Source organism: Balaenoptera physalus (assembly GCF_965194825.1).
Source record: "Balaenoptera physalus genome assembly, chromosome: 1".
Classification (NCBI taxonomy): Eukaryota; Metazoa; Chordata; class Mammalia; order Artiodactyla; family Balaenopteridae; genus Balaenoptera; species Balaenoptera physalus.
In genome coordinates, this window is record NC_138882.1 from 53086347 (window position 1) to 53107797 (window position 21451).

The 21451-nt window shown below is 41.9% G+C and overlaps 1 protein-coding gene across 1 annotated transcript in view; it reads left to right on the forward strand.

Annotated features, from left to right (window-relative positions):
* Window positions 1-21451, forward strand: part of LOC309662352 (protein transport protein Sec16B-like) — a 110919-nt gene that overhangs the window by 69349 nt on the left and 20119 nt on the right. The window contains 7 exon segments of the mRNA XM_082465073.1: window positions 761-905; window positions 1562-1713; window positions 2106-2167; window positions 3596-3731; window positions 4198-4428; window positions 19145-19242; window positions 21161-21242. Coding sequence (XP_082321199.1) covers window positions 761-905; window positions 1562-1713; window positions 2106-2167; window positions 3596-3731; window positions 4198-4428; window positions 19145-19242; window positions 21161-21242 — 906 coding nt within the window.

Consider the following 21451-nt stretch of genomic DNA (forward strand, 5'->3'; position numbering starts at 1 on the left):
TCTTGAATTTTTTTTACAATAAACTTTAAATTTTGGAATAATTTTAGATTTATGGAAAAGTTACAAACATACGACAGAGACAAGCTCTTCATTTTTGACAGTCTTGTATTAATTTTGTATCCCTGATGAGATTTGTATGATTTGTGGGGACAGTTTCTTCTGTACACCTGATGCTTCACAGGGCGGGGCACCTATTATGACTAACAGTAACAACAACACAATAACAGCAGCCATACATATGTACAGCACTTTACAGTGTGGACAAAGACCTTTTGTATCCATTGTTTGCATCCATTGTTTTACAGTCCTCAGGATGTAAGTTCTGTGAATTTCTTGTACACCTGTATCCTTAGGGAAAGCATAGCACCTGGAGCATAGTAAGTGCTCATTAAACAGTTGGTGAATGACTGCAAGAGTAAGTGCTTGAACTATATAGGGTAGGTATGATGATCTATATTGCAGATAAAGGTCCTGAGCTCAGAGAGTCTAAGTCACTTGTTCAAGGTCACAGCACTTGGTATTGACAAAGCTGGGATTGAATTCAGCCTCCCTGACCCCAGGACCTGCACACTTCCCACTAGGCCACAGTGAATCCTTTAGCAAACACCCGTCAATTGAATTATCCCTTCTTTTCCTTTCAGCACATCCACATTCATTATATTTATTTGCATTTTGTTGCTTTGAAGAAACACTTGGGAGGACCGTCTCTCTGAAAGTGCTTCTGATTCTTCCCATGTGTTTTGTTGTTTTTAATTTCCAGCCATCACTGACCGAGGAGTCCAACCTTCTCCAGCAGCACGAGTCTGGTCTCACCTCCAGCAGCTATGAGCTCAGTCAGTACATGGCAGATGCCTCTGAGCTGTACGACCCCATGGCTGCAGCGGCTTGGCGTCCAATTCAGGCTGGTGGGTACTGAAGTGATCAAAGGAGTTGGCTGGGTCTGTTGAGAAGAGGGCTGGGTGGCACATGTCTTGGAAAGTCACCTTTGCCCTGTATTTCCAAGAGCAGACCATTTGTCTGCCTCATTTGTGTAGGGAGGTCTCCTGAGCAGAGTGGCCAACTTTGGCTCCATTTCCCCCCTTTTCTCTGGTACTGGAGATTGCATCATAGCTGATTCTTGGAAGGGAACACTGCCCCTAGCCATCATCAGGCTGGGAGAGGAGGCACTCAGAGGTACTGTTAGGTAATAGGTGAAGAAAGTAAAGACCAGAGTTCAGTTTGGGAAAGCGAAGGCAGGTCACAAAGGTCTGGATGTAGGAGGCTTGCCCTGAGTACTGGGGCTATGAGAGCCAGAGTTCCCAGCGTGTCACCATTGTGGGAGTCTGGCCCTGGTACATTATCATTTGGACCAAACCAACAACTCCTTGCATTATATTCTGACATATTCTCAGAGGTTCAGATCTCACTCGGAGCATGGGCTTCTTCTAGTTATGCAGCCCATCCAGAATCTTATCTTGGTCCCAGGTGGAATTTGGAAAGAAGTGTGTCTGTGGAGTATTTCTGAAGTAAAGCAAAGCAGTGGCAGTAATGCTAACAGTGTCCATCTGTGTCTGTTGGTCAGAGGACATCTCGGCAGCTGGTCCCAAGACACCCATGAAGTTCTACATCCCTCACATGCCTGTGAGTTTTGGGCCAGGAGGTCAGCTGGTGTGTGTGGGTCCCAGATCTCCCAGTGATGGACAGACGGCCCTTGTTGAACTGCACAGCGTGGAGGTAAACAAGATTCTGTGTCCTCGTAATGTCAGCACTCTGCTCCCTGCTTCCCTTTGCCTGAGCCTTGGGCATCTCCAGGAATAAGGTGCTCTTGGAGGGGACTGGGCCAGGCACCCTGTGGATTGGTGTGTGTGTGTGCACGCGTGTGTGTGTATGAAGAAATGGCTGGGGCTCTTCCGTGAGAGAAGTATTGCTAGACTTCTGTTTTTCCTGAGATGCTACTGGGTCATATTCAGCAACTAGAGAGCTCATTTTTGTCCTCTGCTTTCTCCATGAGGCACTGAGCCACATCCTAGGATCACGGCTCTGGGTTCTGATGTTGGACTTGACTGAGCAATGGGGCACTGGGGGGACATAGTCTTGAAGACCAAACTTGATTTTTTTTGTTCCAGGTTATTCTTAATGATTCTGAGGAACAAGAAAAGATGAGGACTTTCTCAGGACCCCTGATTAGGTAAATTACCATAAGAGCTGCAAAATAAGGGCTTTTGAAACCTATAAAATCTTCCTGCCCAGATCAGCATTTTGGGGATTTGTTCTTGACTTCCTTGAAAGAAAATGTCTCTCCCCGTTGGAGTGGAATCTCCGTGCTACAAGTTGGAGCCAAATGTGGCCTGAGCCATTTTGACAAGCAATTTGAGTGTTGAAAGGCAGAAAGAAAAATTAACTTAAAGGTTTAAAAATCTGAAATCAGTTTTATTTTACAAAGCCTACATGGTAAGGGGTTTTAGCGTTCTGTGTACTTAATAGTACTTAAACTGGTAGAAGAGTGGAACACAGCCTGGGAAATCATAGGCAAGTGGGTCATATGGAAAAATTTTTTCTAGGGAGATAAGTAACATGGCCAGCATTTGAGTTACTGGACAGTGTGCAAGTCTGCCCTCTGCAGGATTGAGCTAGAACTGCTTTTACATTGCTAGTCATGTTACTGATAAATATTCAGAATGCTCTTTGTCGTCGAGAGAGGAGTCCTGGCTGGTGTCAGAGGTGAGATAATGCACACCCAAGCCCTTAAAATATCATCACTACTGTGTAAATGTGTTCTTATCCTGAAGCTTCCCCCTCCAAGAAAATCCCCATAGTATTTTGACAGTTCCTTCAAGTAAAAATGAGTGTTGTCTCCATTTCTTACACACAGGTATACAGATGTGGGGTAGAGCACCGAGCTGGGTATTTGGACACTAGGGTACTGGTCCCAGTTTGATTGATTTCGTTGAATGATCTCAAGTAAATAATAAATCCTGTTTATTGAGCACTTATATACACTACACAATTGGCTAATTCCTTTTTGTACGGAGGTAGACTTTTAAAAAAATTTTTAGTTTGAAATATAGTTGATTTACAATGTTGTGTTAGTTTCAGGTGTACAGCAAAGTAATTCATATAGATATATATATATATATATATACATATGTATATATATCAATTCTTTTTCCGATTCTTTTCCGTTATAGGTTATTACAAGATGCTGTGTTGGAGGTAGACTTGTTAATGATTCCTATTTTAGCAAAAAGAGCCGAGGCTCAGAGGAGATAAGAAACTTGTGTAAGCTGAGAAGTGGATGGCTAGATTTAAATGCAGGGTTGTCTGAGCCCAGAGTCTGTGCTCTTCCTTGCTACCAAACAGTCATTTCAGGTCTCTGGGCCTCAGTTTCCTCCTCTGTAAAATGGAGAGGGTGGACGAGAGAATCTCTGAGGTCCCTTCCTGTTCTGTAAGGAAACAACTATGCTGTAGCTGTAGACTCACTACCCCCGTCCTGGGTTGTCAGGCTTCTCCCCCATCTCCAGCCCCAGCAGCACCCTCACACTGTAGGAGGGGACTGTGGTCCTACCCGGGGGACGAGTCTTTCCCTCACTCTTTGCTCCCTGAAATCTCTCCATAGGGAAGATGTACACAAGGTGGACATCGTGACGTTTTGCCAGCAGAAAGCAGCGCAGAGTCGCAAATCTGAGACACCGGGGAGCAGAGACTCGGCTCTACTGTGGCAACTGTTGGTTCTCCTTTGTCGGCAGAACGGGGTCAGTACCACCGCGTTGGCGGGTGGGCAGGTGCCTGCTGGGCTGGAATTTAAGCCTTCCTGGGAGAGAGAAGATTCGGCTTGTGGCATGATTGATTATAAAAGGTAACATTAAAGAAGCAACAAATGGCCTCAAGGGGAAAAACTGCTCAGATGTCAATGCCAGTTTGCTAATGCTAACCTTTCCCCTCCCCTTCTCCACTAGCCTGGGGTTATCGCCCAGTATGATACACCTAGGAGAGTGTGCATATTTCTGGTCATCTTTGTGGCTCCTGACAGGCAGGAAACAAGCATGATAGGGAAGCTGGAGTTTGAAATACAACAATCTAAGAAGGGGCTGTCTTGTGTTTGCATGTCAGCCTCCTCCTGAAGAGGGCAGGTGCTCTGGTGCCTTCTTCCTTCAGCCTGGGCTGCCAGCATGAGGATGAATAGGATTCTCTCCCAGGATGGCCCTTTTTCCCTTGCAGTCTGTGGTGGGGTCTGACATCGCGGAGCTGCTGATGCAGGACTGCAAGAAGCTGGAGAAGTACAAGCGGCAGCCGCCTGTGGCCAACCTCATCAACCTGACGGATGAGGACCGGCCAGTACTGAGCTTGGGGACCCGGAACCTGCTCACTGGGGAGATTCCCCCCAGCGTGGAGACGCCTGCGCAGATCGTGGAGAAATTCACTAAGTTGCTCTACTACGGAAGGAAAAAGGCAAGTGCTGTGCCCGCTTCTGCTTAAAAAAGTAACCAGCATCCCCACCACTCACCCCTCCCGATTGTATGAGTGACATATACTCATTTTATAGCACTTAAGTTCAGAAAGGTACAAGGAAAAAGAAGAACACCCACAATCCTATCACTAAAAGATAATGCCTGTTAACATTTTGATATATTTACTTCTAGTATTTTCAATGCGTATATATTAAAAATCAAATTAAATTACATATACAATTACTTCTTTCTTTTCCCCTTAAGAGTATATGGTGAAATATTCTCATGGCATTAAAATGTACCATTTAAAAAATGGACTATATTCTATTATATGAATGTATCACATTTTATTTAACCAATTCACTGTTGTTGAATATATAGGCTATGTACAGATTTGTCACCCATTATAAATTATACCATTTGAACATCTTGTTGTATAAACCTTTGGCTGATTTTTTAAGATACATTCCTAGAAGTAGAACTACTCAGTTAAAGGCTATGCACCTTTTTTTTTTTTTTTAATTTTATTTACTTTTGGCTGCGTTGGGTCTTCGTTGCTGCGCGCGGGCTTTCTCTAGTTGTGGCAAGTGGGGGCTACTCTTTGTTGCGGTGCGCAGGCTTCTCATTGCGGTGGCTTCTCTTGTTGTGGAGCACGGGCTCTAGGCGCATGGGCTTCAGTAGTTGTGGCTCTAGGCATACAGGCTTCAGTAGTTGTGGCTTGCAGGCTCTAGAGCGCGGGCTCAGTAGTTGTGGCACATGGGCTTAGTTGCTCCGCGGCATGTGGGATCTTCCCGGACCAGGGCTCGAACTCATGTCCCCTGCATTGGCAGGCGGGTTCTTAACCACTGTGCCACCAGGGAAGTCCCAAGGCTATGCACTTTTAAAAGGTCCTTCACATATACACTAAATCAGTTTCCAGAAAGTTTGTTTACAAATGATATCCCCATCAGTTATATCTAAAATATACCTATCAATACTGAATACTTTAATTCCACTGATGAAGTGATGCCTTGTTTATTTTTTGATATGTAAATTAGAATTTATTTATTAAAATTTTTAAATTGAGGTATATTTGACAAAATTGTAAGATATTTAAAGTGCACAATGTGATGGTTTGATATACATATACATTGTGAAAGGATTCCTCCCATTTAGATAATTAACACATCAATCACCTCACGTTTCCCTATTATTTTATGCCTTGTTCAATTTTGAAGTTGAACTTACATTTTACAGAAGTCTTAAATATTTGAATACATGATTGAAATCAGTTTGAATCAATCTAATTAAAAAAATCAAAAGATGAAAGGGATATAATGGGAGAAATGATGCTGTCCCCCACCCTCTCCCAGCCATGCAATTTCTCTCATTGAAATATCCAGAGATATTTTCTGCATATATAATTATCTTCTCCTTTTTTCCCTTATAGCATACTATGTACCATTTCTTTACCTTCCTTTTTTCATTTAGCAAAATACTTTAGGAAACACTCTATGTTGGGGTTGGCAAATTTTTTCTGTAAAGGGACAGACAGTAAATATTTTAGGCTTTGCAAGCCATGGGGTCTCTACTCAACTGTGCTGTTGTCCCCTGAAAGCAGCCACAGACAATCTGTAAATAAATGCGTGTGGCTGTGTTTCAAAAAAATATTTGCAAATGAAGCAACTGACAAAGGATTAATCTCCAAGATTTACAAGCAGCTCATGCAGCTCAATAACAAAAAAACGAACAACCCAATCCAAAAATGGGCCGAAGACCTAAATAGACATTTCTCCAAAGAAGATATACAGATGGCCTACAGACACATGAAAGAATGCTCAACATCATTAATCATTAGAGAAATGCAAATCAAAACTACAATGAGATATCATCTCACACCGGTCAGAATGGCCATCATCAAAAAATCTAGAAACAATAAATGCTGGAGAGGGTGTGGAGGAAAGGGAACACTCTTGCACTGTTGGTGGGAATGTAAATTGATACAGCCACTATGGAGAACAGTATGGAGGTTCCTTAAAAAACTACAAATAGAACTACCATACGACCCAGCAATCCCACTACTGGGCATATACCCTGAGAAAACCATAGGTCAAAAAGAGTCATGTACCAAAATGTTCATTGCAGCTCTATTTACAATAGCCAGGACATGGAAGCAATCTAAATGTCCATCGACAGATGAATGGATAAAGAAGATGTGGCACATATATACAATGGAATATTACTCAGCCATAAAAAGAAATGAAATGGAGGTATTTGTAATGAGGTGGATGGAGTTAGAGTCTGTCATACAGAGTGAAGTAAGTCAGAAAGAGAAAAACAAATACAGTATGCTAACACATATATACGGAATCTAAGGGAAAAAAAAAAAAAAAGGCCATGAAGAACCTAGTGGCAAGACGGGAATAAAGACACAGACCTACTAGAGAATGGACTTGAGGATATGGGGAGGGGGTGGGGTGAGATGTGACAGGGTAAGAGAGTGTCATGGACATATATACACTACCAAATGTAAAATAGATAACTAGTGGGAAGCAGCCGCATAGCACAGGGAGATCAGCTCGGTGCTTTGTGACCACCTAGAGGGATGGGATGGGGAGGGTGGGAGGGAGGGAGATGCAAGAGGGAAGAGAAATGGGAACATATTGTATATGTATAACTGATTCACTTTGTTATAAAGCAGAAGCTAACACACCATTGTAAGGCAATTATACTTCAATAAAGATGTTAAAAAAAAAAAACTTCATTTATCGACCTAGAAATTTGAAATATATATCACTTTCATGTGATGAAACATTATTCTTCTTTTGATTTTTTCCAATAATTTAAAAATGTAAAATCTATTCTCAGCTTGTGGGCTGTACCAAAACAGGCAGTGGGCTGAATTTGGTCTTCAGGCCATGTTTTGCTGACTCTTGTTCCTTATGGTATATAAATACCTTCCTCATTATTTCTTATGGCTGCATAGGTTTCTACAGATAAATTATAATTGATTCAACTAAACCTCTATAGATTGACATTTAGATTATTTCTAGTCTTTTGCTGTTACAAATAATGCTGCAATGAATAACATTGTCATTTTGCCCTGTGGAGAGAATATACGTAAGGAAAGTTTGTGGAAGTGGAAGCTTTGGGTCAAAGGGTATATGGTTTGTAATTTTGATAGATATCGACAAATTGCTCTTTTAGAGGTTGTAGCGATTACTCTACCAGCAATGTATGAGAGTGCCTGTCTCCCCACACTGTCACCAGCCCAGTGTGTTTCCAAACTTTTGGATATGTGCCAATCTGAGAGGTGAAAAAATGTATAGAAGTTATTTGCATTTCTCATTATAAATGAAGTTGAATATCCTTTAATCTGTGATTACTTTTTGTCATGGATTTTCCACATTTTCCTGTTGGATTTTTGATCCCCCCTTATTGATTTGTAGGAGCGCTTACTTTTTTAGGATTTTCTGTCCAAAATCACTTTTTTGGGGTCATATTTAGAAAGGTTTTTCCTGCTTCAAAATTGATTTATGAAAATAAAGTTGAAGTACTTTTGTGACTTCACCTTTACATTTAAATCTTTAATTGTGTGTATGTATTTGTATGTGATGTTATCTTTTAAATGAGTACGAGATATACTCAGTGAAAATTAATGGGATCAACTTACAGCATCTATATGTATGTATATATGTGTGTGTGTGTGTGTGTATGTGTGTAATCATTATATAGTAGGGACTTGCTATTTCACCAGTGATTCATTTATTCAATAAACATTTATTAAGCAGCCACTACTTCTAAGGCATTGAACCCATTCGGGGGATACAGAAATAAATCAGTGATAATCTCTTTCCTTAAGAATGATAAATAATGACCATAACAACAGCAATAAAGCGAATATTTGAAAAATACTTTCTATGTGCCAGATACTCACTTAAACCTTACATGCATTATCTCATTTATCTTTGTAGTAGGTCCAATTCTTGTTTTATGTATTTACCAAGGAGGAAAGTTAGTAAATAATAAAGCCAGGGTTTAGATTTAGGCAGCCTGGTGCCTGAACTTGGGCTTGTAATCACCACCACATCACCTGTCATACATTGACCCAAAGGTAAGCGGTGGGTAGGTAGAGCACTATGGGAGTTCAGGGTGATCTATGAGGAGCTGGACACCACAATATCTTTAAAATCTGTATTAACACTTGACTAGGGTCTTATTTCTGGCATTGTGTGAGATTGACATCCATGGTATAAGTTCTCAGTTTCCTCACTTATTCTTTTTTTTTCTTTTTAATAGTAATCTTTTATTTATTTATTTATTTTTATATTTATTTTTGGCTGTGCTGGGTCTTCGTTTCTGTGCGAGGGCTTTCTCTAGTTGCGGCAAGCGGGGGACACTCTTCATCGCGGTGCGCGGGCCTCTTCACTATCGCGGCCTCTCTTGCTGCGGAGCACAGGCTCCAGACGCGCAGGCTCAATAGTTGTGGCTCACGGGCCTAGTGGCTCACGCGGCATGTGGAATCTTCCCAGACCAGGGCTCGAACCCGTGTCCCCTGCATTGGCAGGCAGATTCTCAACCACTGCGCCACCAGGGAAGCCCCTCTTCACTTATTCTTAAATTATATTTTTGGAGATGCAGATTTTTGAGTAAACTAGTAATTCTCAACCAATCATTAGTAACTCCTTTTAAAAATACTATTATGAAATAGTTTAACATACATAAAGAGCATTATTTTTTAAAGATTTCACCTGTTTTTCTTTTTTTAAAAATTTAAGTATAGTTGATTTACAATTTTACGTTAATTTCTGCTGTACAGCAAAGTGATTCAGTTATACATATATATACGTTCTTTTTCTAAATATTCTTTTCCATTATGGTTTATCACAGAATATTGAGTATAGTCCCCTGTGCTATACAGTAGGACCTCGTTGTTTCAAAAAGAGCAATCTTAATGTCATTTTTACTTCTACTGGATATGAAGCTGAATTTCTTAACTGTGATTGTTTAAATTTATTCTCTCTTCAAAGAAGATAACATGGGAGATGTTATGGGGATAATCAAATAAATTTTCATTTGGAGGTGGAAATACCTCATTAGTGACCTCCTGTCCAAAAATCACATTATTTGGGGGGCACTAAGGAAATTATTAATACCAGGTCAACCTCACATATAAACTAAGCTCTTACTAAATAGTTTTGAAAAGTAAATGAAGAGGTGAATATATGTGTGTATGTTTTAAAATTTGCAGCTTCAAACCCGTGTCACCAAGTTAATGGTGTCATTAATTTGACGTATGAAGTTGATAGTTAACAAGCACTTGATAGTAAGCAGTTAGTTACAGTATTAGGTGGGGGTAGGTTAGCTATTATGTATACTGGCTTAAACATAACAGCAGCCTCGGGATTTCCCTGGCGGTCCAGTGGTTAAGACTCCACGCTTCCAAAGCAGGGGGCATGGGTTTGATCCTGGTCAGGGAACTAAGATCCTGCATGCTGCGTGGTGCAGCCTAAAACAAACCAACAAACCAACAAACCCCTCCCCCCCCGAAACCATAATAGCAGCCTCTTTCTTTTCATGCGAGAGTACTGGGCAGGTGAACAGAAGATGGGGCAGCCCTCCTCCCTGTACTCACCCAGGGACTCAGCTGTAGGAGTCTCCACCATCTTCAATACAGAGTCTCTAAAGTTTCCGGAGTCATCTTCATTCCAGCCCGATGGGGAAGAGGCCATGGAGGGTTGAGCACAGGGAGGGGTTCTATGGGCCAGACCTGGAAGCGTCACACATTGCTTCCCTTCCCATCTCAGTGCCACACCTCAGTGCCAAGGAGGTGGGAAATGCAGTCCGGCTCTTGGCCTAGGAAGGGGAACTTGGATTTGGGTGAGGAACTAGCAGTCTTTGCCACAGTTGTTAATAAAGAAATGGTTCCTCGAGAGGGGGTATTGGTATGTGTATGGCTTATTCATTTGGTGTGGTGGCCCCCAAGCTGTAAGCTTATTCAGCTTTCTGCTTTCCGGAGAACTGCTTGTCTCTTTCTTGGTATGCACTCCTGACGCTGCGGTATTGAGCGTAAAAAAGGAAAATGGCTTGCAGCCAGTTTCGTTCCAGGTGCCTGCTCTGAATCTAAGAGCCCCTGGTTGTTCCCCAGAAGAAGGACGTGCTGCCCTGAGGGGGAAGTCTGCATCTCCAAAGAATGGCCCATAAGGCATGCTGACGCATAGATAGTGGTGCATAGATAGTGGTGCATAGATAGTGGTGCATAGATAGTGGCGACAGAACTATGTGGAAATACAAGGTTTACTGATTTGTTGTTTAGTATTCGTTCCGTACTAAACCTATATATACATTCATGCTCTTTGAATAAACTTGCCTTGCAACCATCAGTTGTCTTGGCCCTTCTGACCCCATACTGGTGCTTTTCAGTTCCTTACCCCTCACCGCCAGGAACTTCTAGCTTTCTGCAGCCGGTCTGCGGCAAGTGGCGCCCGAACAGGGACCTGAGTGCGTGAGGCATTTCGGAAGATTTCAGGTAAGTAGAACTCTCGAGTGAGATAGTGTGGCCACAAGAAATAATTTCGTTTTTAGGACGGTAACTCGAGAAAGAGTCAGAAGTAAAATAATATGGGACAAAAGGGCTCTAAGGAGCGTGATTTATTTGCTCAGGTTTTGCTTTCAATGTTAAAAGCCCGTGGAACTAAGGTAACTACCTCACAGCTCTTGGAATTTTTGCAAATAGTATATGATGCTTGTCCTTGGTTCCCTGAAGGAGGATCAGTGGACTTAACAATTTGGACTCGTGTAGGAGATGAATTATCTAAATATCATGAAACTCATGGACCATCTTCTGTTTCAGTTTCCATTTTTAGCTTGTGGAATTTAATAAGAGATTGTTTTAATCCAATTTATGATTCAGTTCCAAAATTAACAGCTAAATCTGTAGAACATATTGCTGCAGTAGCTACTGCTCCTCCGTTGCCACCGAGGATAAACAGTGTTAATTCACTTGATGATGATGACTTTTCTTTTGATTTAGCGGGTGAAGAAGCCAAATATGAGGCTGAAAAATATCCTGATGAAAATATTCTTCCGCGGTTACAGCAATTACATGTCTCTGTCCCTATCCCTCCTAAGCTTAGTCCTTTACAACAAGCAGTACGGGGAGCTCTTAATAGAGGGGAGGATCCTTTATTCTGCTGTCCGGTGGTGGAACGACCCAATCCTCAAAATCCACAACAAAATAATCGGGAATATCAGCCTCTCTCCTTTAAGGTTTTGAAAGATTTAAAAGCAGCCTGTGCACAATATGGGCCTATAGCCCCTTTCACTATTACTATGTTGGATACTATTGCAACAGAAGCATTGCCTCCAGCAGACTGGAAATCTATTGCTCGTGCTTGTCTCACTGGTGGCGACTATTTACTTTGGAAATCAGAATATTATGAAAAGGCTGCTGAACAAGCTGAAAGAAATACTGCACATAATGTGCTAGTAAATTATGAGATGTTGATTGGGGAAGGACAACATCAGTTATTACAGGATCAATTAGCTTTCCCTTTTGTGGCTTATGCTCAGATCAATCATATAGCTCTACATGCATGGAAACATTTACCTGCCTCCACTAGGACTGAAGACCTTGCTAAAATAAGGCAAGGGGCAGATGAACCTTATGCTGATTTTGTGGCTAGATTATTACAGGCTGTTAATAGAATTATTTCTGATGGTCCTTCTGGAGCAATTATCGTCAAACAATTGGCTTTCGAAAATGCTAATAATATTTGTCAAGCAGCTATACGTCCATGGAAAAGGAAAGGAAATTTAGAGGATTATATTCGAGTTTGTTCTGATATTGGATCATCTTACTTACAGGGAGCAGCTATAGCTGCAGCCCTAACTAAGGCAGGATTTAGGCCAAATGCTAAAAGTAAAAACTGTTTTAAATGTGGGAAGCCAGGTCATTTTGCAAAAAATTGTACTGTTGATACTCCTAATATGCCTATCGTAAATTCTGTGCCTCAAGGTAAATCTCCTCCTCCCACAATTTGTCCCCGATGCCAAAGAGGACGGCATTGGGCTAAAGAATGCCGATCAGTGACTCATAAAGATGGAACTCCCTTGTCGGGAAACTTCCGGAGGGGCCTGCTCCGGCCCCATCAAACAATTGGAGCAATGTCAATAATCCCCCCACACCCTGCTCCACCGCCTCCAGCTCAGACCTTTGTTCCTCAGGGAATGGAATCTCCTCCCTTCAAAGGGCCACGCCAAATAGTGCAGGACTGGACCTCTGTGCCTCCACCCAATTCTTATTAACCTCGGATATGGGACCCCAAGCCCTTCCTACGGGAACTTTTGGGCCTTTACCCCAGGGAACGGTTGGTATAATCCTTGGAAGAAGTAGTATGTCTATGAAAGGCTTAACTATTATTCCTGGGGTGATTGATGCTGATTATGAAGGGGAATTAAAGGCTATGGTTCAAACATCAAAAGGATCTTTTCTTATCATGCCTGGTATGCGAATAGCTCAGCTTCTATTAATTCCATACATACCAGAAGGAAAAATTTTACAACATAACAAAAGAGGAACTGGGGCTTTCGGTTCCTCTGATGCAGTTTACTGGATTCAACAAATTGGTAGGGAAAGACCACAATTGGTATTAAAAATAAATGGAAGGCCTTTTTCTGGGTTATTAGATACTGGTGCTGATGTTTCTGTTATTTCGTTTATACATTGGCCAAAAAATTGGCCCGTGCACCAAACCATTACACAGTTGCAAGGTATTGGCCAATCTAATTCTCCACAACAAAGTTCGCAATACCTACATTGGCAGGATGCTGAAGGTAATCAAGGAATATTCAAACCCTACGTATTGCCCGGATTGCCAGTTAACCTTTGGGGAAGAGATATATTACAACAAATGGGAATCCTATTGCTTAGTCCCAACCCTACTGTAACTAATATGTTGTTAAATCAAGGGTATGATCCTAGGAATGGTTTGGGAAAAAATCAACAGGGAAATAAATTACCCTTGCAGACTGATAATAAACGGGATAAAACAGGCGTGGGTTTTTTCTAGGGGCCTTGGATTCTCCTCCACCACATGCTGACCCTATAACTTGGATTTCTGATAATCCTGTCTGGGTGGACCAATGGCCCCTTTCTAAGGAGAAATTAATGGCGGCCCATAATATAATTAATGAACAGCTTGCTTTGGGCAGACTAGAAAAGTCTAATAGCCCTTGGAATACTCCTATATTTGTTATAAAGAAAAAATCGGGAAAATATCGTTTATTACAAGATTTACGTGCTGTTAATCAAACTATGGTAATTATGGGAGCTCTGCAACCAGGTTTGCCTTCTCCTGCAGCCATACCTAAAAATTATATGATTATTATTATTGATCTTAAGGATTGCTTTTTTACTATTCCTCTATTTCCGGCTGATAAGTTGCGATTTGCTTTTAGCTTACCCTCTTTAAATTTTATAGAACCTATGCAACGTTATCAATGGAAAATGCTGCCTCAGGGTATGGCTAATAGTCCTACTTTATGTCAACAGTTTGTAGCTCAAGTTATTGCCCCTGTTCGTAAACAGTTCCCTCAGATATATTTTATTCATTATATGGATGACTTATTACTTGCTTATTCTGATAAACATATTTTACTTAAGGCTTATAATTCCCTTCAAAGTCATTTGTCACGATCAGGACTAGTCATTGCTGCTGACAAAGTACAGATGAACCCACCTTTCTCATATCTTGGTAAGTATATCACAAATTATAATATTACACCTCAGAAGATAGAGATACGGACTGACATTCTTAAAACTTTAAATGATTTTCAAAAGTTATTAGGAGATATTAATTGGCTGCGACCTTCTTTAAAATTAACTACGGGTCAGTTACAGCCTCTTTTTAATATCCTAAAGGGAAGTCCTGATCCTTCTTCCCCTCGTATTTTAACTTCTGAAGCTCAACAAGCACTCAAGCTTGTAAACAAAGCAATACAATCTGCTCAGTTAACTAGAATTGAGCCTTCTTTACCTATACTATTAATAATCTGTGCTACGTCACATACCCCTACCGCCTTATTATGGCAAGAAACAGGAATTCTTGAATGGATTCATATGAAAAATACGCCTAATAAAGTCATTACACCTTATTATGAGTTAATAGCAACCCTTGTTCAATTGGGTCGTAGAAGACATATTCAGTTGGTAGGATATGAACCAAATTCTATTATTATACCTTATACTACTTATCAATATTCTTGGCTATTATTTGTCTCTGATTTTTGGGCTCTTGCTTTTGCTGGATATTCAGGAATTATTGATAATCATTATCCTTCTAATAAGCTCCTTCATTTTGCTACTCAACATCTATTTATTTTTCCTAAAACTATCTGTTCAACTCCTATTCTCAATGCCCCAAATGTTTTTACTGATGGTTCTGCCAATGGCATCGCTGTTGTTATTTCTGATGACTTACTTCATAAAGAACAAACAGATCATACCTCTGCCCAACGAGTTGAATTACATGCGATTTCCTTGGCTTTTCAAATATTTTCACATTGTTCTTTTAATCTCTATACGGATAGCCATTATTTGGTTACTATTTTGCGTAACATAGAAACTGCTATAATTGGCAATACTGTTGATTCTCAATTATTTCAGACTTTCTTTCAACTACAAAAGATTATTCGTCAGCATGACTTTCCTGTAGCCATATTACATATTCGAGCCCATTCAGGTCTCCCTGGCCCATTGTCTTTGGGAAATCAATTGGCTGACGAAAATACAAAGATTATAGGCTTAAGTTTATCTCAACCTCAGGATCTTGCTACTCAGTCACATAATTTACATCATCAATCTGCTGCTATGCTTCAAAAACAATTCTCTATTTCTAGAGAAACAGCCCGATACATTGTTAAGTCCTGCTCTAAATGTTTACCCCACCTTCCTGTTCCACAATTTGGAGTCAATCCTCGGGGTTTACTCCCTCATCATCTTTGGCAAATGGATGTTACTCATATTCCCTCTTTTGGTAAATTACAATTTGTTCATGTAACTGTTGATACTTACTCTAATTTTATATGTGCTACGCCTTTGGCTGGGGAATCTACTAAATATGTAATTACTCATTTATTTCATTGTTTTGCATCTATGGGAATTCCTAAAGCTTTAAAAACAGATAATGCTCCAGGATATACGAGTAAAGCTTTTGCCAATTTTTGTGCAACTTTCCATATTTCACATAAAACAGGCATTCCCTACAATCCTCAGGGTCAAGGTATTGTAGAACGTGCCAACCAACAATTAAAAATTACCTTACAAAAAATAAAAAAGGGGGAATATGATAGATCTCCTCAGATTATGCTTAATCATGCTTTATTTATTTTAAATTTTTTAACTTTAGATGCATTTAGTCACACGCCTTACGAACGATTGTTTACAGGTCTTTCTGGAACCCCTCCTGAAAAAGCGCTTGTTAAATGGAAAGATCCCATGACTAACCTTTGGCATGGACCAGACCCTGTTTTAGTATGGGGCCGAGGCCATGTTTGTGTTTTCCCTAGGGAAGCAGACTCTCCTAGGTGGCTCCCGGAGCGCTTGGTTTGACATTATCATGCCATCACCAATAAACATCCTGACTCGAAGAATGCGTCGCCTGAGGCTCTCGCAATTGACCACAGCACACCCCAACCGGTTCCCCCGGCGGACGAGAAGAATGTGGCGACGGAGTAGGAGACAACTTGTCAGGGAGGCGAAGGGAGATCGAAATCAAATTACTTGGTATCAATTGCAATGTTTAGTATTTCAAGCACGTAGGATTATGGAGGAGAGTGCTCATCCTCGCTCTCCTCTTACCTTTTTTTTAGCCATGATAGCTGTATTGGCAGCCCCACCTATAGAGGCTAAATCTTATTGGGCTTATGTACCCGATCCTCCTTTATTACAACCTGTTACATGGTCTGAAGCTGACCTTCCAATTTTCTATAATGATTCTACTTTTGGAAGAGTGCTAGGAAATTTGCCTATTACTAATACTTCTGTTAATTACTCTAATTGGTTTAATACTCCCCCTGTTTGTTTAAGTCCTATGAGTACCAATTCGGGTTGTGTTAAGGCTGTTGCTTTAGAACATGCTATTTCTTACCAAACCACTGTAAATTCTCAATTTTTTACTCATTTACGTAAAAATTATAAAGCTGTGGGATCTAATATTTGTCTTCCTTGCAAACAGACTGTTTCTAGACGAGAAGATTTATCCACCTTTGTATTTTGGTATAAGGATAACGTTCCCATTCACATGAATGCTAGAGTAACTAAGCTTGCTTCTAATACTTCGTTGGATCATTCTCTATGCATATATCGCTTGAGGATTGAAGATACTGGACATTATTTGTGTATTGAAACTACCATAGGTAATCAAGGGACGTTATTAGCTGGACATCAAATTACGGTCGTAAAGACTGTCACAGGACTACAATTTCCTGCTTTTATGGCTTCTGAATTCCCGCAGTTTGATTTTCCTGTTTGTAATGATACATGGACTAAAGCCTCTGTCTGGTGTACTTTAGATAATGATAATGGCACCATACTAGTTTCTTCTGTCCCCGTTAATGATAACAGCCTTGTTTTTTACAAGCAATGGGAATTCTGGAAACTTGCCTTATCCTTTTCTTATAGACCGGTGATTACTTGCGTCGCTCCTCCTTATGCTTTATTGATTGGAGATTTAATTGTAGAAAACACTATGAATCCTATAGGTTATAATATTACTTGTGTTAATTGTATCTTTAGTAGTTGTGTTTTGCCCGTTAAAGGATCTACATCTGTTATGATTATGAAGCAACCTTCTTATATAATGTTACCTGTTAATTTGTCTGAACCATGGTATCATAACACTGGCATGCAAGCCTGGCTGGAATTGACTGAAGCATTAAAACGACCAAAGAGATTTATAGGTGTTCTAATATGTGCAATCCTAGCCTTAGCAGCTTTAACTGCTACTGCGGCCACTGCTGGGATTGCTCTTTCACAAACTATTCACCAGGCTCATTATGTTAATCAGTTATCTAAAAATACTAGTGTAGCATTAGCCCTACAAAGTCATATTGATACCCAACTAAAAACGGAAGTAGATGAATTAAAAAATGTTCTAATAGGAATAGGGGATCAAGTTATGGCTTTAAAATTAAAAATGCGTTTGATTTGTCATGCCAAATATACCTGGATTTGTGTAACTCAACATTTATATAATGATTCACAATGGGATTGGGAAAAAGTAAAAATGCATATATTAAGTGTATGGACTGATGGACACATTAGCCTTGATATTCAAAAGTTAAATGCGGAAATACAAGCTATTCAAGAGGCCCACCTGGACGAAGATGGACCCCAGAATTTGATTCAAGGATTATTAGATCAACTACAAGGGCTAAATCCGATACAATGGATTCATGGAGGGCTCTCAGGCCTGATATCAATTGGTGTACTACTTTTATTGGTGATCGGTTTATTACCTTGTGTTGTTAGATTTGTAATGGGGCGCTTCGCTGTCTTGCGTCAGGATGTTCATGGCTTAAAACTACATTATCAAGCTTTAAAAAATAATAAAAAAGGGGGAAATGTGGTGGCCCCCAAGCTGTAAGCTTATTCAGCTTTCTGCTTTCCGGAGAACTGCTTGTCTCTTTCTTGGTATGCACTCCTGACGCTGCGGTATTGAGCGTAAAAAAGGAAAATGGCTTGCAGCCAGTTTCGTTCCAGGTGCCTGCTCTGAATCTAAGAGCCCCTGGTTGTTCCCCAGAAGAAGGACGTGCTGCCCTGAGGGGGAAGTCTGCATCTCCAAAGAATGGCCCATAAGGCATGCTGACGCATAGATAGTGGTGCATAGATAGTGGTGCATAGATAGTGGTGCATAGATAGTGGCGACAGAACTATGTGGAAATACAAGGTTTACTGATTTGTTGTTTAGTATTCGTTCCGTACTAAACCTATATATACATTCATGCTCTTTGAATAAACTTGCCTTGCAACCATCAGTTGTCTTGGCCCTTCTGACCCCATACTGGTGCTTTTCAGTTCCTTACCCCTCACCGCCAGGAACTTCTAGCTTTCTGCAGCCGGTCTGCGGCAATTTGGTTGTGCAGTGGAGGCTAACACAATATTGTAAAGCAACCATACTCCAATAAAAACTAATTAAAAGATAGAAAGAAAGAAAGAAAGGAAGGAAGGAAGGAAGGAAAGAAAGAAAGGAAAGGAAGGAAAGGAAGGAAGGAAGAAAGGAAGAAAGAAAGAAAGAAAGAACCAATGCTGGGGGTGAGATGCTTCTCTCATTTTTTGGTGCTTAAAAGTATTGTGTGACTTTGGCTAAAGAGATAAAGCTAACTGGAAACTATGTCTGACGGGGAGCTAATAAAAGTATTGTGTGACTTTGGCTACAGAGATAAAGCTAACTGGAAACTATGTCTGACGGGGAGCTAATGCAATCACATAAGGGGTTTGATAAGGTGAAGGCTGGAGAAAGGGGCAGCTTAGAGAGAAGTACCTGCCAGTTAAAGCCATTTCTCTACCGTTCCTTTCTCACATTCGCAGGGGAGGCTCTGAGAGTCTTCCTGGAAGCCCGCCCTCTGCTGCTCGGGCGTGGGTGGGTGGTGGGGGGAGTCCCCAAGCACAGTTGTTTGCTGTTGCTCTTAGAGGCAGGTGAGCAAGGTGGTACTGAAGGTGATGTCTGTGTTTTCAGGAGGCCTTGGAGTGGGCCATGAAGAACCATTTGTGGGGTCACGCTTTGTTCCTCGCCAGCAAGATGGACCCAAGGACCTACAGCTGGGTCATGAGTGGGTGAGTTGGGGACGTGCCAAGAAGACCAACGGAGCAGAGCGGCTCCCCTCCAAAGGTGGAGGTGAGGGTGGGGAGAAATGCAAGATGCACTGAAAGGCCCCTCCCTCCAAGCATCTTTCCAATTCTAAGTTGGACGTAGCATTTCTCTTCTCCAGATCCTAATAAACTAGACACAGACACATTCTTTCTAGCTGGTAAGTTGAATAAAACTTTTTACTAATGTTTCCCAGGGTCAAAGTTTCCAAAAATTAAGTAGGTTTCTACATTGCAGTAGCCCCCTCTCTTTGGGAGGGTCTGCTCTGGAGAGTTCCATCGGTGAGGGGGTAGATCACTTAAGGGAAACTGACAGAGCCTTAGGACTGAGAGTTAGTAATTTACTGCTTAGTCCTGCAGCGTGGGTGTGGGTGCTGGGAAGTAGGGAGGGATACAGGGTAGCAGGGCTGCGAGCTGTGGTAGAAAGGGGTTTATAGGACTGGGGATTAGATCCAGCAGTCTTCATCTACTGGGAGATGTCAAGACCGAAGGCATCCCTTCAGGTTACACTGGGCCACCAGGACCCGGGTGCTGGGGGGACTGGAAATAATACCCAAACCAGGACGGAATAGGAATGGAGGTGTGAGTACATAGCCAGGAGTTTAGAACAAGGACAATGAAACAGCTAAAGAGACTCAGAACCAAGTGGAGGTGGAGGTGTATGGGGTGCTGTAAGGGGTCAGCCCTTCAGGCTGCAGTTAGCGTCCATGGATTGTCGGGGACAGATGTGTGGCAGGGGTGGGCTGGGGTGGGGGCCCTCCTATAAGGAGCAGCCTTGGGTTAGACAGAGAAAAGGATGGTACCTCAAAATTTATCTTCTCACGTTGGTTAAAGCCGTGAAGCTACCTTCTCTGCTTATCTTATATTTCAATCGCCCGTACGTCCTGTTGGGCAGAGAGTTGGATGAGAAGATGGACACCCACACTTTAAGTTCAGTCTGTGGGGCTAACGTCTGTCACTACCTGGGAGCCCATTCTTCACCATGGCTTCCATGAAATCCCTTTATTACTCTGACCCTCGGCTTTCCCAGGGACTAGTGACACCACCACGTACTTCATTATGTTCAGAGACCGGAATGGTGAGGAGCACTGAACTTCTATTAGGAGAAGCACTCTGAGCTCCGGAGGAAAGGTGCTGTTGAAAAAAAGATGGTGTTCCGAGGGATGAGTTTCCTTTGGGTTTTGGAAACGAACGTCCCACAACTCCACACTGTAGCATACATCTCGGCTACAGATTTTTGCCTTGGGCCATTGATATTTGATGGGGCCCAGTGAATCATGAAAAATCTCTCTTACTGAGTCTGCTTAAATCTCAAATCAGCCATAGAGCTTATTATGTCCTTGTTAAGCAGATCCCATGGTTTGTCATCAGCATGATCATTTCTGGTCCCTGCTATACGCCTCTTTGGTTACTGAAAATGACTATGTAGTGCTTGTGAGCAAAAGCACTAGAGACCCAGGCTAGCGATGAGCCCGCAAAACAGCACTGAGAGCTGTGGGCTTGGGGAGGAGGGCTGCTGTGGGGCAGTGGGCGTGGAGGGTGCCTGGGGAGGAGGTGCCCACCGTTGGGCTCGCAGGGGTCTTTGAAGTATTTGTGGCTCACCTCCGTGATGGACGAAGGCCTACAAAATAGTTACTCAAGAGTTAGGGCGTCAGTGCTAAAATGCAGAAGATCTTCCCCAGTAATGAGATCTATTTGGCGTGTGTGGTGGGATGGAGATCCGAAAGTGGGATGGAGCAGAGGCACAACTGAAAAGAGAAACTCAAGCTCCAAAAGAAGCTGCTGCAATCAAATACAAGTAGAGGAGGCCTTGTGCCTCACAGGCAATGGGTTAGAGGCTCTCTTGGCTGGGTTCCCACTGACGGGCGGTCTCCTCTCTCTGCAGCTTCACCAGCACGCTGGCGCTCAACGACCCACTGCAGACCCTCTTCCAGCTCATGTCGGGGAGGATCCCACAGGCAGCCACGGTACCCTCTGTGACAGGACCCCCTCAACACCCCAGCACCCTAAGGGCTTAGGGGGTAGGGACTGCTCGGGAACGAGGTGATGAATTTAGAGATGAAAAATAAGTAATTACTGTTGGTTAATCACCTCCCACGTGCCTGGCCCTGTGCTAAGCGCTGTGATGCATGTTATTTCATTTAACGCACGGCGGTAGGAATGATTATCCCTGTTT